General features: G+C 37.8%; 1 protein-coding gene across 3 annotated transcripts; it reads left to right on the top strand.

Annotated features, from left to right (window-relative positions):
• The first annotated feature begins 102 nt into the window (after positions 1-102).
• On the top strand, positions 103-20,419 carry LOC145639654 (mitochondrial inner membrane protein OXA1-like). 3 transcript variants are annotated; one of them, XM_081690958.1, is made up of 11 exons: positions 108-706; positions 1,422-1,789; positions 4,885-5,378; positions 6,029-6,119; positions 6,670-6,717; positions 6,876-6,934; positions 7,097-7,172; positions 7,264-7,395; positions 7,546-7,653; positions 19,331-19,385; positions 19,945-20,419. In XM_081690958.1, exons 2-11 carry the CDS (start codon positions 1,730-1,732, stop codon positions 20,208-20,210), a joined length of 1,389 nt encoding a protein of 462 aa, XP_081547084.1. In that variant the 5' UTR covers positions 108-706; positions 1,422-1,729; the 3' UTR covers positions 20,211-20,419. The 3 variants fall into 3 exon arrangements, with proteins under 3 accessions (XP_081547086.1, XP_081547084.1, XP_081547085.1); XM_081690960.1 differs by lacking the exon at positions 19,331-19,385 and having other exon boundaries at positions 103-706; positions 19,945-20,094; XM_081690959.1 differs by lacking the exons at positions 108-706; positions 1,422-1,789 and adding an exon at positions 4,274-4,459.
• Positions 20,420-20,706: the final 287 nt, after the last annotated feature.

Genomic DNA, 20,706 nt, shown 5'->3' with positions numbered 1-20,706 from the left:
TGACTTATTAACAAGGTAATATTGATTAGTTCAATCGATCATGTACACATTATTAACACATGGCATCTAACCATCTCATAGTTAAATATTCGTATCATCGTTATTCGTATGTATTAGTACAACGTTATAGACTCATTACTTCATTAGTGATCTTTTTAAATTTATCTATTTATACATTTCATTAATATAACGTTTTTATAATTTTTACGTGTATGAAAATAAAGATATACTAGTAGTCTAGTAGATGTTTTAATACGTGTCTTGGGCACTGATCACGATCAAATGGGGCAAAAAAATACTAAAGAATTGAGGGAATAATATTTTTGTAGATGAATGTACAACACACAAACACACACGGATCACCACTCTCAACCATAGATTAAAAAAATCAATGGTTAGATTCTTTCTCCCACAAGACACACAGATCACCATTCTGAACCATAGATTAAAAAATCAATGGTTAGATTTACATGAAACCTTTTGAAACCCTTTCACTCTCACTCTCACTTTACCACTCTCACTCTATTCTCACGGCCTCACAGTGTCTCTCATATCTCCCTCTCCGTGACATTCATCCTCACGGGCTCACGGCGCCTCTGTCTCCCTCATACATTCATTCACGGCTGCCAGAATACCAAACCTTGAAGCTGTCCTGATCTCCCTCTCTCTCATCGATGTTGTTGCTGCCCTAAATCTCCAAATTCAGGTATGAACTCTCTCTTTCTCGTACTTCTTGCAATGCTGTAGTGTAGAATCTGAGCTAGGATGTAGAATTCAGGTATGAAATTCTTAGTAACATGATTTAACCAATTTATAATGGATTAAGTATACAAAATATATATAACAAATTAAATTGAAGAATTGTATAATTCACATGCAAGCACTCCAATTCTTAACAATCAAACATTAATTTATTTAGGTATAGTAGCTTGTCGATAATATATCATGGTCATTGGCACATGATATTTTTTGTTTCCATCGATTTTAATTGATATTTTTTGTTGGTATGAATTGGGTTTTTTTTTTTTTTTTTTTTAATTATTATTTATATTTTGTATATGTATTTCTTGTAATGCATGGCAATTGAAAATGTAAATTTGGGGATGAATGGATGATAGTAACAGTATATAAAAGATGGCCAAGTTGTTGATTTTATATATACAAATGAATAAATTGACTGAAAGTTTTGAAGAATGGGGTTTTGTTTTTTTAAATAGAAATATGATATGAATAATTGTTTTTATTGTTGGTGTTGTACTTAGAAGCTTTGATTTTTTTTTTTAATAGAAATATGATATGAATACCTCTCAGTGGTACTGTGATTACTTGCTTTAAAATTTGTGGGCTATGTTTATTGTCTTTTTTTAGACATACATTTATACTGGTTTTATATAATAATTTCATTAACATTTCTAAACCAGCTATTCAGGGAAGTTGATGCTTGAGATATATGATGGTCGTGATAATGGGAAATAATTGAGAGCTTATTATCATTAAGAAAAAAAATCTAATACAAAGTTGCCAACTCAACTGTTTAGAAACAAATTGCAGCTTGTCAGAAAGTGAAACTATAACAACATTGTTTTCCCAAAAGAGTTTAACATGCAATGGTATCGATTTCTGTTCTTTGTTGTCATGCCAAACTGGCTGGCCTATGAACTACATGAGAGAATTGCAGGTGCTATATTCTGTCTGGTGATTTGCATTTTACTTCTCGTAATGGAGATACATGCAAATGGAGGAGGCAGCAGTTGTATATGTAATTTGCAATGCTGTGCATATTAGCTCTGTATGACCCTTCTCTTCTTTTTTACGATACTTTATATATGTTCAAGTGACTAGTCTCCTCAGCTGGATGAAAAATCCTTGTGCAATTATGTTATGTGCTGATTGATATTCATGTTCTCTTGGACATTTTTTGCTTTGTAAATTTTTTGTATAATACAGTAGAGCCTTGGTACTTAATATTACAAGATTTTTGTTCATTTGGTTTCATCACCTCAAATGTATACATGACTAGAGGCAGTAGTGTTGCTAATAGTTTGAGGCAGGGCTGAGCCTGCTTGTTTTGCTCTTGTTTGTGAACACTGATTATCCTTAAGACCTTAATGAATGATTTGCCTTGCTATTTAAAAAAAAATATTCTAAGATTTCTAATATTTAATCCATTTAATTATATCCCCATCAAAAAAAAAAAAATTAAAAAAAAAATCCATTTAATTATATTAAAAAGTTTGTAAACGGTTCGATTTAGAAGCGGTTTGGTTCATAAACGGTTCGGTTTATAACCAGTTCGGTTTACAATCAGTTCGGTTTTTAAATGGTTCGGTGCAAACGGGTAGCAGTTTGCTAAAGGTTCGGTGTAAGCGGTTTTTTTGCCAGTTTAAACGGTTTCGGGTTAGATACGGTTCGGTTCTTTTTCGGTTCGGTTATCTTTCAGTTCGGTTTATATTCGGTTTGGTTTGTTAACGGGTTTGGTTCTTATACAGTTTAACATTATTCGGGTCGATTCGGTTTTGGGTTTACTAAAATACAGTTCGGGTCGGTTTTCGGTTTAAAAAAAATCGGTTTTTAATCGGTTCGGTTCTCATTTGGGTCGGTCGGTTTCGGGCAGTTAAACGGTTTCGGTTTGAAATTTGACAACGCTAGCAACGTGTCATGGGAATCCATATAAGTGAACGTATGTAATTGAAGCCGTATTCTGTAAGGGAAGGTAGAAATGCGCAAGTAAACAGTGTATCTTCTAAAAGGCTTCAATCTATTGTACTCCATATTATCGAGATTATAGCATGAATCGGATCCTTGCTCTAACACGATGTCATGAAAATGAAGTAGGTATATTTGCTATATTAATTAATGATATTCCATTATCCTTCGTTCTAATCATTTACTAGTACTTAATATGAATTATGTGCATATGCTTTCTTCTTCTTCCCCATATTTTGACCTAGTGTTTTCTTTACTTGTTGTTTATTGGTTTGGTGTTACAGTAGTTAGCAATATTAGCTTGCATTGTCTAGACGTGTTTTAAATAATATAGAGTACATTTTAATCTCTTAAGATTTCAGTGGGACAAATATTAAGAACAAAGTGAGTATTTTACAAAAGCTAATCCCAATACACAACTCAAACACTAAGGGCTGACAACCAGTATGCTTAAACTACTATGTATCATTGAAAAAGAATGAAAACTAAAAATTCCATTAAATCCCTATTCATTCTTCTTTTAAAAATTTGGATTCTTGTAAATAGTATTTAAACACTTATGTAGACATCTTTATAAGTGTGTTATGGTTTCAAACCACCTTATGACTTATATGACCACAAGAGTCCCCCAGACATTTAGTTCATTTATTTTTTGAAAAAATGTCAAAAACTAATCCGAAATCGTGTATTATACCTACCCACCCCAGTCTAATGTCCTCTCGAAAATCGGATACCTTTTTGTTTTCACTTCTCCCATTTCTTGCGTCTGTCTCGAGGCGCTGCAAGCGTTTTTCGTTTTTGAAATGGTAAGTAGCAGTCAGAGGGTGCGTCAATTTTAGACAATTTTTCACTATTTTAGACTCGGAAACAAAAATTCCCGAGATGCTTCCCATGGACCCTAATACACCTCGGGAGTCCATTTGGGTGAGTAAAACCATCCAATATGCCTTCAAAATGTCAATTTACTCGTTTATACCTTGTACCGATTTTATAAAACTCGAGGCTACCACGAACATTTATAACATCATATAATGATCATATATGGTTCCAAACGACATTATATGACCCTGGAATGTATCCCTTGGTATCTCGAGACTTTTCGACAATGGGTCTCGAAACCTCCGAAATTGGCCAAAAAGCGTGTATTATAGCCTTCAATTTTGTCAATTTTCGACTTTTTTTTGACCCAGAAACAAAAATTACCGAAAAGCTATCTATAGACCCTAATACCCTCCGAGAGTTCAATTGAGTGGGTGGAACCATCCAATTTGCCTTTAAGCATAATTTACTCGTTTTTGTACACACTTCTTGTATTTGCTATAAGCTTTCACGAGGCCTTTATTATTCGTCACCTTTTTTTTTTTGAACTCTTAAAAATACATCGTGGATATCTATTATTCTCAAAAATATTATTATTATTATTATTATTATTATTATTATTATTATTATTATTATTATTATTTTTCAAACAAAATACGAAGTACTCCGTATTAAATTTGTTTGGGAGAGAGTTTCCTCAAATTCTTACTTTGTACAAGTTAGCAAATGTTATTTTAGGGACAAAATTGTAAAAGTTCACCTTTAAACGGAGATCATAAGCCCTTGTCAACTCTGAGCAAAGGAATGAATTCATCAGCCACACTTGCTCGGTTCTCATTCTAGCGATTCCCGTCAACAATGTCGGAAGTGATTATTGTTTTGATGCTAGGGTTTTGACTTTTGATCGTTCTTCCCATTGTTTAGTTTCATTCAGGTTATTCTTTGCTTAATTATTTATGACTGATTTTTTTGATTTTTATCATGCTCAATTTATGTCTGTATTTCCAAATTGCATTTTCAAGTTAGCAATTAGGTTTATGATAATGCGAATTGTTTTGAAGATGATTGTACTAACTTACTCACTTCCATTTCTGTTCAATTTAGTTGCTGCCTCTGTGCATTAATCCATGTGGGAAATTAGGGTTTGTGTTGTTTTTCTGTATTTTAAGCTGTCTTTTTTGGTGGTGTAGTTTAGATGATTGGTTTCTTGATTGCTTTCTTTAAGGAAAATCAATCAAAATCATGTATGTATTGTGAATTGCAGCTGTTTCTTTGAACAATTATACCAAAGTCGGGTTTTGGGTGTTGTATTTGTCTTGTGTTGGGGTACCTTATCTAATTCCTCCTCTAAATATTCAGATGGCTTGCCGATTGATGTTGAAAAGACAGGGCACTCTCTTGCGGAGATGGTACCACCCGTCATTGAGCCACATTGTTCATCGCGATCATGAAAGTGATGAGAATTTTCAATCGCCGTGTCCAAGTCAACCTGGATATGGAATTAGCGATATTGTTATGTCACAGATTCATACTAGAAATAACATAGGTGGTAATGGGGGTTTCGGATCACTTTGTGGGCAGAAGAAATGTTTGCCTGCTTTTCTTTTCCCAGCAGCAGCTGGGATTGGACCGTCATTGCCTAGATACATGTCAAGTGCAACTACAGAAGGCTCTGACAAAGTTGACAATCTTGGTGACATTGCCCACATTTTTACTGATGAAACTGTGGAAGCAGTTTCTTCAGTAGCTCCTGCCGTTAATGAGGTGGCTGTTGCAGCTGCTGATTCCGCCTTCCCAGTTGCTGCACTGCAACACTTGATTGATGCTGTTCATTCATTTACTGGATTGAATTGGTATACCCTCCTTTTGCTATGTTATTTTAGTTTCTATTTAATCGGTTCCTTGACTTTTGTCTGTGATAAGATTGGAATAAAGAGGGAAAGGTGGTGAGATGGGAAGTTCCATTTTTTACGGTGGAGAGCTAGCATGGAAGGAGAGATCCTTTTGACTAATATCAGTATATGCTCTTGCATATCTAAAAGTGGGCAAGGAATTGAGATGGAAACTTGCCTTTTTTTTTGGCAGAGGGCTGGAGTGGAAGGAGGATATCCTTGAGACCTTGACAATTGTATTGAGATAGAATCTCCTATTCTTATTGCTGGACAATAATCTGAATAGAGGATATCTCTTGACTTTTTCTATTAGGTTATGCTAGTGTTTTTCTTTCTTTTATGACTAGAACTATAAAGGTGTTTTGTTGAGGGGTTGGGGGGTATGAAGTCTAAACCTTTGGTCTGGAAGCAATAGAAAATATATGAAAGGCGGAAGCATAAAAAATAGCTGACAAAGAAGGATTGGATGAGAAGTCCTTAAAGGCTTAAATTCTAGTAAGTAATATGTGATCTAGATCGGTCATTGTGAGGCCTCACCATATTATCGAATTCGCTGTATTTTAGTCCGATTTTGTCCTGGATTTCATATTTTAGCTCTCTTTATCTTCCAGGTGGGCAGCTATTGCTGTAACAACTATTTTAATTCGAGGAGCAACATTGCCTTTACTCATCAGTCAACTCAAAGCTACTTATAAACTCAATGTGAGTCTTTGTGCTTGAATATTTGAGTAACCACTCCTTGTTTCTTCTCTTATCAGTAATATAGCTATTCATATTGGATATGTTACATTCTTTGGATATCATTGTTATTTGTTACCACTGACCCGCTGTTGATTAAAAAAATCTGTTTTGTACAACTGTATTCTTATCTTAGTGTGGTCTGTTTGATTGTAATGTCTAATAATAAGAAAAGTGCAGTGTAATTGACATTGTTTGCTAGTTGCCATTTCACAATTAGATTTTATACTTCTAATGCTATTTGTTTCCCTTTTAATTTTTTTTTAGTTGTATGTGTGTGCGTGTGCGTGTGTGCGTGTGCGTGGTGGTTTGGAGAGAGGGGGGGGGGGGTTGCAGCTGCTAAATGTACTAAAAAAGAGGTAATGTTGTTAGGCGTTGTGACCCATCTCTTACATTTGCATGATGAAGGTCTGATGCATGCAATCCTTAATGTTTTCATGCTAACTTGCTCTGTGTTAGATTTGTATTTTATATATTCTAATATGCCATTTTGATGCAATTCATTCCTGTGTAGTTGATAAGACCACGGTTGGAGGAGATAAAACAGACGGTGCAAGCTTCGGTATGAACTCCCCACCTGATGTTCGCGTATTAGGTTAGATTTATTTATTCTTAGATAAAAATTTTGAGGCTTACCAATATTCATGTTTATGCCTTTTTTTCATTTCATATTAGTTGTTTGATAGGTGTTAACTATTTATCCTGATTTATATTTTTCAGGGTATGGATCCTGTTGCTGTTGCTGAAGGCCAAAAGGAAATGAATGCTTTGCTAAAACAGTAAGTGATTATATTTTTCAAGGTATGGATCCTGTTCTTGGACATCTCAGTATCTCACTGTCCGAGAGATCCACTAATTTGCATAAGTTAGTCTTGCTGTGTTGGCTGAAAATGCTGGACACATGTTAGTGTCTAATTTTCTTCGTTGCGGATCGATGACAGATATGGAGCTAGCCCACTCACTCCATTGAAAGGACTTCTAATTCAAGGCCCTATCTTCATCAGCTTTTTCTTAGCTGTAAGATTTTATTCCTGTAAGCATCTCAAATCTTTTGATTTTAATAGTACTATTCTAATTTTCATCTCAAAACTCTGTATTTATGTATCAGATCTCAAACATGGTTGAGAAGGTTCCATCAATGAAATCTGGTGGAGCGCTCTGGTTCACAGATCTCACTACTCCAGATAATCTGTTTATTTTTCCAGTTCTAGCATCACTATCATTCTTGGTCCTTGTAGAGGTAAGGAGTTTCGATGTACTTCTGAGCACCTCTTACCGTTGCATTCCTTATCTTCTTCTATTTATAATTCTCTGTCTTATTTGTTGTCTCTTTCTTATCGTCCTGGAGGGTGCTGTTACTAACATTTTATTGCTGTTTCACTAACCTTAGTACAACATGCAAGAAGGCTTTGAAGGTAATCCCAACTCTGATAAAATGAAGAAGGTCTCAAGGATCTTTGCTATTCTTGCAGTGCCATTTACAATGGGTTTTCCTAAGGTATGCCAACATTTCCAGGTTTACAAAAATTGCAGAAAAAAGGGTTTATCCTATTAGTAATTTCTTGTCAGTTCTTAAAAATGGTTTTCTGTGATATCTAGAGGTGTCAATCTAGGTAAACGGGTCGGGTTTGGGTTGGGTAAGAGTGGGTCGGGTCAACTCAGGCCGGGTCAATTCAAATTAATTCCATAACCTATGCGGGTCAGGTTTGGGTTGGGTCATGCTTGAGTCGGGTCACTTCGGGTCATACTTCTTATCGGATTTGGGTCGGGTTAATAACAAGTCGGGTGAACAATAGGTCGAGTTTAATTCGGGTTTTCAGGGTTAAAACGGGTTGGGGTAATTTTCGGGTTCGAGTCGGGTTCGGTTCAAGTCTATAATTTGCGGGTTAGAATCAGGTCGGGTCATTTTTGGGTTTGAGTCGGGTTCGGTTCAAGTCAATAATTTGCGGATTATAATTAGGTCGGGTCATTTTCAAGTCGGGTCATTCTCGGATTCAAGTCGGGTTCGGTTCAAAATAATTTGCGGGTTATAATCACATTAAGTCATTTTCAAGTCGGGTCATTCTCGGATTTAGGTCGGATTATGTTCAAGTCAATAATTTGCAGGTTACAATCAGGTCGGGTCATTTCCAAGTCAGGTTATATTCGGGTTCAACTAACTATAAATAGATAATTATCATTTTTATCAAGCTAATTATTTCCTTTGACTATAATATATATGACAATATAATAGAGAACTATTGTCTATAATTTAGGAAGATAATTAACTCCTTTGAATATACAACAAATATATACTATATTTAACTCTTAAATTTGAGGATGATGCTCCTTTCTTTTGCTGGCTTGGACCGACTTGGTTTTCCTAGACAAAATGCTTTGATCAACAATAATAAGGTGGTCTAAATTACATTTAAGGTGATTTGAAAACATATCAGGAACAATTTGGGTTGAATTTAGGTCGGGTCAATAACAAGTTGTCTTAATTTCGAGTCGGGTTAGTAACAGACCGAGTTGAATTTTTGGATCGGGTTTGTAACAGGTTGAGTTAAATTCTTTTTTTATTTTTTTGAAAGACCCCGTAGGATGGGATAGATTATATTGCTATATCACTCAACGAAACATCCAAGATACAACCGGGGATTACATCATTCCACACTCTCAAACCAACATGCCATGGTTGAAAATGGGCAACAAAATGAGCTTCTTTATTACCCCCCTCTTAACAAAAGACCAAGTGATACTAGCAAAATTAGAGCAAAAATCTAATATATCATCAATAATTAAATGAACGGAGTTAGAACCTCTAACACGCTTGCGAAGAGCTTCAATAACTCCCAGGCAATCACTCTCAATCACCACATTGCTCAGCCCTTTCTCCTTCGCCAACTCAAGACCCAGCAAGATAGCTTTGCTCTCTGCTACATTTGCTTCCCACGAGTCCTGCACCTGAGACACCGCAGCCCATCTGACTGTGCCAGCTTCATCCCTACAAACTACACCCAAACCCGTACCTACATCCCCCAAGCAACCGGCATCAACATTAATCTTAAGCACACCTTCAGCAGGAGCACTCCAAACAGATGCATGAACCACCCCACCAACAGAACCATTCGAACCAATCTGCTGCCAGCAGCCCGAGCTTCATCACTAACCTTCAGAGCATAATTCACAATCTGCTCAACCTTAGGATTCTCACCTTCCAATACCAACTTGTTCCTAGCAGTCCACACAGCCCAACAACACAGCCCAACAGAGAGTAATAATATTTCCAACATCCTCTTCCTCCATCGAGCTAAAGCAATACTCCCACCAATCCTTAAGATTGCAAAAATCACGAGAAACAACATGCTCGTATGTTGTGCAGCTCCAAATAGCCCTGGCCACATGACACTCCTTCAAAGCATGAAGGACTGTCTCATCCTCCCTGCAACATATACCACAAATAGCCCCATAGGTTTGAATTTTATGATTAATGCAGCTTCTCGTAGGGATAGCATTCTGACAAGCTCTCCAAGCGAATACCTTAATGCGTGGCAATACATCAAGGCCCCAAATCTTCGACCAAAAGTTACGGGCATTGGATGGAGCTTCCTCACCACGATGCCATTCATCATTAAATAATGCTTTATAAGCCGATCTCACCGAATAGCAACCGTCTTTTTCCAAGTCCCAACAATAACTATCGCTTGGTAATCTCTTACTAATGGGGATGCTTAGGACTCTATCTCTTTCGAAAGGCAGAAGCATCTCAGAAAGCCGATCCACCTTCCAGCACTTAGCACTTTGCTTGTTGATCAATGAGCTCAGTAACTTTTAAATCAGCAGCATTACTACCCCTGGGCGAAATAATCTTTCTAGTCTGAGTGTTAGGAACCCAAAAGTCAGACCAGAAATTAATGTTTTCTCCATTGCCCACCCTCCATCTCATACCCCTATTAACCACCCATTTTGCCTCCCAAATTCCCCGCCAAGTGTAACTTGGGTTCGAACCCAAATCAGCCGCAAGATAAGATGAATTTGGGTAGTACTTGCTACGAAGAACACGTTCCAACAAGCTGCTAGACTGAGTCACCTACCGCCACGCTTGTTTCCCTAGAAGAGCCCAATTGAACAACTTGAAATCACGAAAACCCAAACCCCCTTCTTTCTTCGATCAACACAATTTCTTCCAAGCTAACCAATGCACCTTCCTCTCTCCTTGTTTTTTACCCCACCAAAATTGTGCTACCAAGGATTTCAATTCATCACAAAACGAAGCTGGAAACTTGAACACGCTCATCGCATAGGTAGGGAGAGATTGGGCCACTGTCTTTATCATAACCTCCCTACCCGCTTTTGAAAGTACCATCCCTTTCCACCCTTGGAGTTTTTTCCACAATTTTTCCTTAACCCCCTTAGTGATAACCTTCTTCAAACGCCCCACCACCGTAGGAAGCCCAAGGTAGCGATCATGAATATCGACCACCCCAACACCACACCTATTAGCCAACTCTTGTCGCTTGCCCTCTCCTACTCCCTTACTAAAAGAAATAGTCGTCTTATCAAAGTTAATTTTTTGACCCGACGACTTCTCATAAACCTCCAACACATCATTAATAGCCTCCAAATCTTGAATATTTGCTCTCGAGAAAATAATGCAATCATCCGCAAACAACAAATGACTAACATCCGGTGCCGATGGAGCAATCTTAATTCCATGAAGAGTACCACATTCCTCCGCCCTCCTAAGAAGGTGAGAAAAAAATATCCGCACACAAAATGAATAGATAAGGGGAAAGAGGGTCTCCCTGTCGAATCCCTCTGCCCGGAAGAACAAAAGCATCAGACGGTTTGCCATTAATCAACATCGAGAATGACACAGAACGAACAAAATTCATCACACACCTACTCCAACTCTGATTAAAGCCAAACTTATTCAGAACTGCTTCTAAAAAATCTCATTCAATCCTATCATAAGCCTTCGACATATCTAATTTCATTGCCATGCAACCCTCCTTAGAGTTCAGATTTTTCATATGATGAAACAACTCGAAAGCGACTAAAATATTATGTAATCAATCTTCCCGGAGTAAAAGCACTTTGATTAACAGAAATAATTTTATCAAGGAACACTTTTACTCTATTAGCAAGAACTTTCGAGACCAACTTATAGATCACATTGCACAACGAAATAGGCCTAAAATCCGACATTTGATTAACATTGTTTTTTTTCGGAATTAGAGCAATAAAAGTCTTATTAAGGAACTCAGGAATAGGAATAGGCTCACCCTGGAGAATAGCAAGCACCGAACTAGTAACCGACGGACCAACAATGTGCCAATAGGTTTGAAAAAATAAAGGACACATTCCATGGGGCTTTGATAGGATGCATTTGATCAAGGGCAAATTTCACCTCCTCCTCAGAGTACGGTCTTCTCAAAATAGCATTCATATCATCCGTTACTCTACTCCGAAAGTCTTGCAAAGCAAAATCAATTAAAGAGGGGTTAGAAGAAGAAAATAAATTTGTAAAATAATCCACCGCTATTCGTCCAATCTCCTTATTCCCGGACTTAATATCCAAAAGAAAATAAATTTGTAAAATAATCCACCGCTATTCGTCCAATCTCCTCATTCCCGGACTTAATATCCCCATTAGAGTCCTTCAAAGAACGAATTGTATTTTTCCTCTTCCTGCCCGAAGCTCTCTGATGAAAAAACTTTGTATTGCGGTCTCCCTCCACGAGCCATGTCACCCTTGATCTTTGTCTCCAGTAAGTTTCTTCATGTTTTATCAAGCCTTCAATATCACGCAAAAGCTGCCTTCGCTGCTCCAATTGGGACGCTGAAAGTCCCCCTTAATTTAATTTCTGCAGTTTCTTGCTCTTCTTCTTAAGTTCACGAACAGTAGCACCAAACTTGTTTGAGCTCCATTCTTTTAAATTTGCAGCGCACATAGATAGCTTAGAGTCCAAACTAAAGCCTCCAACCCAAGCACTCTCCACCACACTCGCACACCCTTCATCTTGCTGCCAAAATTGCTCAAAACGCAACGGTTTTTCCCAAGAGAAAAGGAAGGCTGCTGGTATAATGGGTGCATGGTCCGACCATTCTCGATCAATATGAATCACGTGAGATTCGGGAATGAACGCAAACCAAGAATCATTACTCAACGCCCTATCCAAGCGACATTGAGTATTTTCATGCTCCTCCCTCCCGTTATCATAGGTAAAAGCATAACCCGAATAAGCTATACTTCGAAGCCCACAATAATCAACCGTCGCTCTAAAATTTGCCATTTGTCACTCCGCCCTATCATTACACCATTCTTTTCCGAAGCAAATAAAATCTCATTAAAATCACCAATACACACCCAAGGAAGTTGGGATTGGGAATGAAGATCACGAAGCAAAGACCAAGATAACTGTCTATTACCCACCTCCGGCCATCCATAAAACCCGGTCAATCTCCACACTTCTTCTCCCAAACCACCTCTAATTTCAACATCAATATGGTGAAGAGACATAGAACGTAAGTGAACATCCACCCCTTTCTTCCAAAGTAAAACTAAGCCACCCGAACGACCTCTAGAATCTACAGACAAACCATCAAACTCACCCAAATTTTCATGCACTCTTCGAAACTCCACACTACTCAATTTCGTCTCCGATAAGAATATCAAAGACGGGGCCTCTCTCCGAATTAAATCACGGAGATTACTGCCGAACCCTCTAAAGTTGAGGCTCAAAATGCTCATTGGGCTCGGTGGGGTTGCTCCATGTCAACCCCCGCCAATCGCCAACCATCTTCAGTAACGAGCTTCTTATTATTCCCTTCTAGCACCACATTATCCTCAATATCCCTACTTCTTTTTCTTTCATCCTTATTCACCTCAAACTTCCATATCATTACCTTCCCCATTGCCTACTCCCCTAGGGACCCTCCTTCTCTTTTTTCCTACCTCCTTTCCCACAACATTGCCCTTACCAACAGCAAAAACAATAGGACCAGCCCCCGTAAGGTACTGCTAGTGAACACCCCCACTTCCCTCCGCATCAGACCCCGAGTTAGCAATAAGCGTAGCCCCGCCAAAGTGTAACTCTCCCTCCTCCCTCACCTCCTCCCCCTCCTTCTCACAGCCCACTACCTCCTCCGAGTCCTCAAGACCCTCACACTTTTCGCCCTCCTCATTTTCCTTCAGCACAAAAAGTTTTTTCCTAGCCACCATAACCGCATCCATCTCTTTAACTCCTTCATAAGCCCTTTGCGTGGAGAAGCTTTAAGCCATCTTCCCCAACCCAAATGTTTTTTCTTCGACTCCTTCGAGACCATATCACAATCTTTTTAAGCATGTCCAATAACTCCACACGCAAAACAGAAGAACGGTAATCTTTCATAGGTTAAATTCTAGTCGAGTTAGGAACGGGTCGGGTAGAATTCACGTCAGGTTAGTAATAAGTCGGGTTTAATACGGGTTTTGACGGGTCAAAACAGGTTTGGGTCAATTTCGGTTCAAGTCGGGTTCGGTGCAAGTAAATTAAATTAGCCGTTGTAAACCGGTAAATCAATGCAAGTTGTAATCCGGTAAATTGGCCGTTTAAAAACAAATTGGATGGTTCCACATACCCAATTGGACTCCCAGAGGGTATTAGGGACCATGATAAAAATTTAGGCAATTTTTATTTCCGGCCGAAAAAAAGTCAAAAAATTCCAAAATTGAAGGCTAATATCCACGCTTTTTATGAAATTTTGGAGATTTCAAGGCCCGGTGTCAAAAAGTCTTGAAATTCTACAGGATACATCTCGGGGTCATATAATGCCGTTTGGAACCGTATATGATCATTATTTGTTGTCATAAATGTTCGTGGTAGGCTTGAGTTATGTAAACCGGTAAATTGGTCTTTTAATGACAAATTGGATGGTTCCACCCACCCAATGGGACTCCCGAACAGTATTAGAGATCATGGTAAACATTTCGGCAATTTTTATTTCTGGGTGAATAAAAGTCAAAAAAATTCCAAAATTGAAGGGTTATATCCACGATATTTGAGAAATTTTGGAGGTTTTGGGGCACGGTGTCGAAAAGCCTTTGAGATTTTAAGGAATACATCTCGGGGTCATATAATGATGTTATGAACCGCATATGATCATCATATTTTGTCATAAATGTTCGGGGTAGGCTTGAGTTAAAGAAATTATTGCAAGTTGTAAATCGGTAAATTGGCTGTTTTATGGCAAATTGGATGGTTCCACCCACCCAATTGGACTCCCGGAGGATATTACTGATCATGGTAAACATTTCGGAAATTTTTATTTTTAGGCGAAAAAAATTCGATAAATTCCAAAATTGAAGGCTAATATCCATGTTTTTTGAGAAATTTCGAAGGTTTTGAGGCCCGGTGTCGAAAAACCTTGAAAATTTAAGGGATACATCTCGGAGTCATATAATGCCGTTTGGAATCATATATAATACTCCCTCTGTCCCAGTTTACTTGCAACATTTTGACTGGACACGCTTATCGATGCACATGTTTGACCGTTGATATCTTTTATTATATATTTATATAAGTTATAAAAAGTTTATATTAAGAAATTATACATTAAAATAGACCCAACAACATCTTACATGATTACATTGACTTTCATATACTAGTTAAAAAAGATGGTCAAAGGGAGATGTATGAATAGTGCAAAAAGTCAAACCGTTGCGAGTAATTTGGGACGGAGGGAGTAATTATATGTTGTCATAAATACTCGTGGTAGGCTTGAGTTAATGAAATCGGTACAAATTGTAAACCGGTAAATTGGCCGTTTAAAGGAAAATTGGATGGTTCCATCCACCCAATTTGACTCCCGGAGGGTATTAGGGGCCATGATAAACATTTCATTTTTATTTTCAGGCAAAAAAAAGTCAAAAAATTCATAAATTGAAGGTTAATATCCACCTTATTGAGAAGTTTTGGATTCTTCGGAGCCCGGTGTCTAAAAGTTTTGAAATTCTAGGGAATACATCCCGGGGTCATATAATGTCGTTTGGAACCATGTGTAATCATTATTTGTTGTCATAAATGTTCGTGGTAAGCTTGAATTAATGAAATCGATGCAAGTTGTAAACCGGCAAATTGGTCGTTTAAAGGCAAATTGGATGATTCTACCCATCGAATTGGACTCATGGAGGGTATTAGGGACCATGGTAAACATTTCGGCAATTTTTATTTCCGGTCGAAAAAAAGTCAAAAAAATTCCAAAATTGAAGGCTAATATTCACCTTTTTTGAGAAATTTCGAAGGTTTCGAGGCTTGGTGTAGAAAAGTCTTGATATTTTAGTGGATACATCTTGGGGTCATATACTGCCGTTTGGAACCATATATGATCATTATATGTTGTCATAAATGTTTGTAGTAGGCTTGAATTAATGAAATCGGTGCAAGTTGTAAGCCGATATATTGTCCGTTTAAAGGTAAATTGGATAGTTAACCCACCTAATTGGATGCCCGGAGGGTATTAGGGATCATGGTAAACATTTCGGAAATTTTTATTGCCGGGCGGAAATAAGTAAAAAAATTCCAAAATTGAAAGCTAATATCCACGCTTTTTGAGTAATTTTGGAGGTTTCGGGGCCCAGTGTCTAAAATCTTAAGATTTTAAGGGATACATCTCGGGGTGAACATATAATGTCGTTTAGAACCATATATGATCATTATATGTTGTCATAAATGTTCGTGGTAGGCTTGAGTTAATAAAATCGATGAAGTTGTGAATCGGTAAATTGGTCGTTTAAAGGCAAATTGGATATTTCTACCCTCCCAATTTGACTCCCGAATAGTATTAGGAAACATGGTAAACATTTCAGCAATTTTTATTTCTAGATGAAAAAAAGCCAAAAAATGCCAAAATTGAAGACTAATCTACGCATTTTGCGAAATTTTCAAGGTTTTGGAGCTCGGTGTCGAAGTCTTGAAATTATAGGGAATAAATCTCGGGGTCATATAATGCTGTTTGGTACCATATGTGATCATTATTTGTTGTCATAAATATTCGTGGTAGGCTTGAATTAATGAAATCGGTGTGTAATGGAACGGGTCAACGGGGTCAAGGAACCACATCAACCACCACTGTTGGTGTATGCTAGGCGCGCAAAACAGGACAGCAGGGTCAAAGGTGGGAAAGAACAATTTGCAAGATGACAAAGCTAATTAAAGGGGAATTAAGGAAAGCAAGCAAGTTATTTCAACAATGTCTTTTTATGGTTTTTCCATTCTCGGCTAAGTTAGTCACATGTATTCCTTAAGCTTGAGTATAAGTAATGTAATCACTTCTTTAGAAAAGGTATCCAGAAATCAGTGAGGAAACACAATAGAGAGTAGCCTAAAGCTACTAAGAGATTCAAAACCTCAAGTTATGGTTATCCCTTTGTGATTCCATTTCCGTTCAATCAAATACATCAAGCTTTCCCCTAATTATTGTTCTTTGCGTTTAATTACAAGTAGTAGACATTAATCTATAACACGGTGCAAGTTGTAAATCGGTAAATTGGCCGTTTAAAGGCAAATTGGACGGTTCCACCTACATAATTGGACTCCCGGCCCGGAGGGTATTAGGGAACATGGTAAACATTTCAGAATTTTTTTTATTTCCTAGCGAAAAAAGTCGAAAAATTCAAAAATTGAAGGCTAATATCTACGCTTTTCGGGGCCCCGGTGTCTAAAAGTCTTTAAATTTTAGGGAATACATCTCATGGTCATATAATGTCGTTTGAACTAGGGGTGAGCAAAAATTTAGGGTACCCTGATATGGAACCGGAACCTGTTCGGAACCGCAGGTTCCAAACCCAGAACCTGTTGATCAGGTTCCGATTCTGGGTAATAAAATTAGGAACATGTTGCAACAGGTTCCGGTTCCGGGTAATAAAATTTTAGATCTAGAACCTGTAGGGTACCCTGTTAATACAGATTTCCTATAGGGTACATGAAACCGGAACCTATATGGTATTAAGAATTCTAGACAATTAGTGTTGGTTTATTATATTTGAAGTACTATACTAAAGTTGTAAGCTTTTATTATGATCATCTATTTTAAAAAAAAATTAATTTGTCACAATTTATCAAGTAACTATTAAACTTACTTTGACAAACAGGGTACCCTGTTTAGGAACCGGAACCTGCAAGTTCCGGTTCTCAATTCTTAGGAAGCTGTTGCAACAGGTTCCGGTCCCGGTTCCTAGTTTTAGGAACCTGTTGCAACAGGTTCCGGTTCCGGGTCCTGATATTTTTACAGGGTACCCTGCTACGCTCACCCCTAGTTTGAACCCATATATGATCATTATTTGTTGTCATAAATGTCCATGATAGGCTTGAGTTAATGATATCGGTGCAAGTTGTTAACCGGTAAATTTGTCGTTTAAAGGCAAATTGGATAGTACCACCCAGTCAATTGGACTCCCGGAGAATGTTAGGGACCATGGTAAAAATTTCGGCAATTTTTATTTTCGGGTGAAAAAAATCAAAAAAATTCCATAATTAAAGGCTAATATCCACGTTTTTTGAAAAATTTGGAGGTTTCGGGTAGAGCTGTCAATTCGGGTAAACGGGTCGGGTTTGGGTCGGGTCAGCTCGGGTCGGGTCAATTCGGATTAATTCCATAACCTATACGGTTTGGGTTTGGTCATGCTTGAGTTGGGTCACGTCGGGTCATACTTCTTATTGAGTTTGGGTCGGGTTAATAATAACAGGTCGGGTTACATTCGGGTCGGATGAACAATAGGTCGGGTTTAATTCGGGTTAGGGTAATTCTCGGGTTCGAGTCTGGTTCGGTTCAAGTCAATAATTTGCGAATTAGAATCACGTCAGGTCATTCTTGGGTTTGAGTCGGATTCGGTTCAAGTTAATAATTTGCAGGTTATAATTAGGTCGGGTCGTTTTCAAGTCGGGTCATTCTCGAGTTCAAGGCGGGTTCGGTTCAAGTCAATAATTTGCGGGTTATTATCAGGTTTGGTCATTTCCATGTCGGGTCATTCTCGAATTCAAGTCGGGTTATGTTCAAGTCAATAATTTGCAGGTTACAATCAGGTCGGGTCATTTTCAAGTCAGGTCATATTCGGGTTCAACTAAATATAAATAGATAATTATCATTTTTATCAAGCTAATTATTTTCTTTGACTATAATATATATGACAATATACTAGAGAACTATAGTCTTTAATTTAGGAAGATAATATCTTCTTTGACCATACAACAAATATATTTATATTTAACTTTTAAATTTGAGGATGATGCTCCTTTCTTTTGCTGGCCTGGACCGATTTGGTCTTCCTAGACAAAATGTTTTGATCAACAAGGTGGTCTAAATACATTTAAGGTGATTTGAAATCGGGTCAGGAACAATTTGGGTTGAATTTAGGTTGGGTCAATAACAAGTCGTGTTTATTTCGAGTCGGGTTAGTAACAGATCGGGTTGAATTTTTTGGTCGGGTTAGTAATAGGTCTGTAAAATTAGGGTCACGTCAGGTCAATAACAATTCGGGTTGAATTTGGGTCAGGTCAATAACAAGTCGGGTTTGTAACAGGTTGGGTTAAATTCGGGTCAGTTTAGGAACAGGTCGGGTTGGATTCAGGTCAGGTTAGTAACAAGTCGGGTTAAATTCGGGTTAAAACGGGTTTGGGTCAATTTTAGTTTAAGTCTGGTTCGATTAAGGTCAATAATTTACGGGTTACATTCGGGTCGGGTCACCTCCAGATTAGTTCATGTTCGGGTTCGGGTCTCACATGCTCAGGTCTAGGGTTGGTTTCAGGTCGGGTTTGGGTCACCATTTTTGGTTCAGATGGGTCGGTTAATAATCAGTTTTGAGTCGGTATTTCGGGTATAGGCAAAGGGTAGGAAGAAAAAAGCGGATAAAATGAAAAGAAGAAATAAAAAAGCCAGACTTTTGTTGAAAGGCGTGGACAGATTACAACTTCACAAGCACATAGACAAGAGTGGAGGAGTAATTATTCTACTGTGCCCCTTTTACTTTCTAGTTTCTCCAGTGAGGCTAGAATTATTCTGATGTAATGACCCCGTGTTGTTTGCATTCATTTAGCTTATTGATGTCTACTGATTCATAAATGTGCAGCTTTTTGGATGTATGCCTGATTTGATTTCTAATGTTGAGAAAGCCAGTTTTATTTATTTATTTATTTATTTATTTATTATTGCAGGCACTCTTTTGTTATTGGATAACCTCCAACCTGTTTTCGATGTCATATGGATTAGGTGAATATTTGACCATTTAATTTGTTGGTTTTCTGGTCTATTATGTAGAATTAGTATCTACAGTGATGGACAAATTATGATTTTTCTCAGTTTTATTTTTGCGTGTTCAGTAGTATGGCAGTCCTTTTACCATGAGTCTCAGTCATCCATACCCCTTATAATGCATATTGAGGTGCTTTTCTGACAAATAACAAAATTAAGCACCTGGGATTTTGGGATGTTTGAGTCTGCATCCATTATACAATGTTAAGTATTCTTGCCATCCACTTGTATGATCATGGACAAGAGATAGCCTTTGGTTTATCATGACCACCTAAAAGTTTATTGCAGTGTTTGTATCCACTTTGGCCTTAAAGCTCTATAGAGAATTCTGGAAAATTGTTTGCTTTGGTAGGAATTCTTGAAGTAATTTTATCTTCGAAAACCTTTTTATAATCCCATTCTAGAACAGCATCTGGCAAGTTAGCTGGGCTGTTCTGCAAGATTTCACTTTTCTCATTAAGAATTGAAGATGTGGGTTTCACATTGTGAATTTTGTGATAATTTTTCTTTCTTGCAGCTATTAGGCATCCAGAAGTGAGAAAGTTCTTGGATCTAACCGAAGCACGCTTCTCTCCACCTAGTACACCCACATCACAGTCCCAGTCAGAATTCCCATCAGTTTCAGCAACCCAACAACAAGACACTCCATCGGAATCTAAGCCCTCTAAGACATCAAAAGTTGCTGACAGAAGGACATCTTCACATGCACTTATGAAACAAAGGATCAGATATCTTGAAGAACAACTAAAGGGAAACAAGGGAAGGAAGAAAAAGAAGCAGTAGTAAATTGTACCCTATTATACTACAGAAGCCTCAACTGTTTTTGTTGTCAGGTTTTTCATTCTATCAGAATCTAGTTGAATATCTTTGTAAGCAACATTACAGCACAACATTGTCGTTGAAGCCCTTGCTCTAATTCCATGTTAAGAACATTATCGGCTTAATCAATTTTGTACCTTGATTCTTACTTCTATATACTCCTGTTTTCTTCACCTCCCCGCCCCCTCTTCTCTCCCTCTCTATTGCTTGTAGATTTTTTTTGACTTGCTTTGGATTGGTGCCTCAGTGGGTCTATGACTAAGATATATTTTCTTGTGAGGTTATGAAGTTGGAAACTTTACTTATACCATGGCTTTAAAAAGTATCCAAGTACAAGACAAGTTGTAGAAAACATTTCAGTAAAAAGGTTTAATTGAAATATTATACTACGGAGTAGTATTATTGTAGAATTGTGAGGTGTGAGCTACCACGTAGTCCACGTTTGGATAAGTTTCCGGCT

The sequence above is a fragment of the Chenopodium album genome, chromosome 7, assembly GCF_948465745.1.
Source record: "Chenopodium album chromosome 7, dcCheAlbu1.1, whole genome shotgun sequence".
Classification (NCBI taxonomy): domain Eukaryota; kingdom Viridiplantae; phylum Streptophyta; class Magnoliopsida; order Caryophyllales; family Amaranthaceae; genus Chenopodium; species Chenopodium album.
The sequence above is the reverse complement of the archived record's forward strand: the minus strand, read 5'-3'. Positions and strand labels throughout refer to the sequence as shown.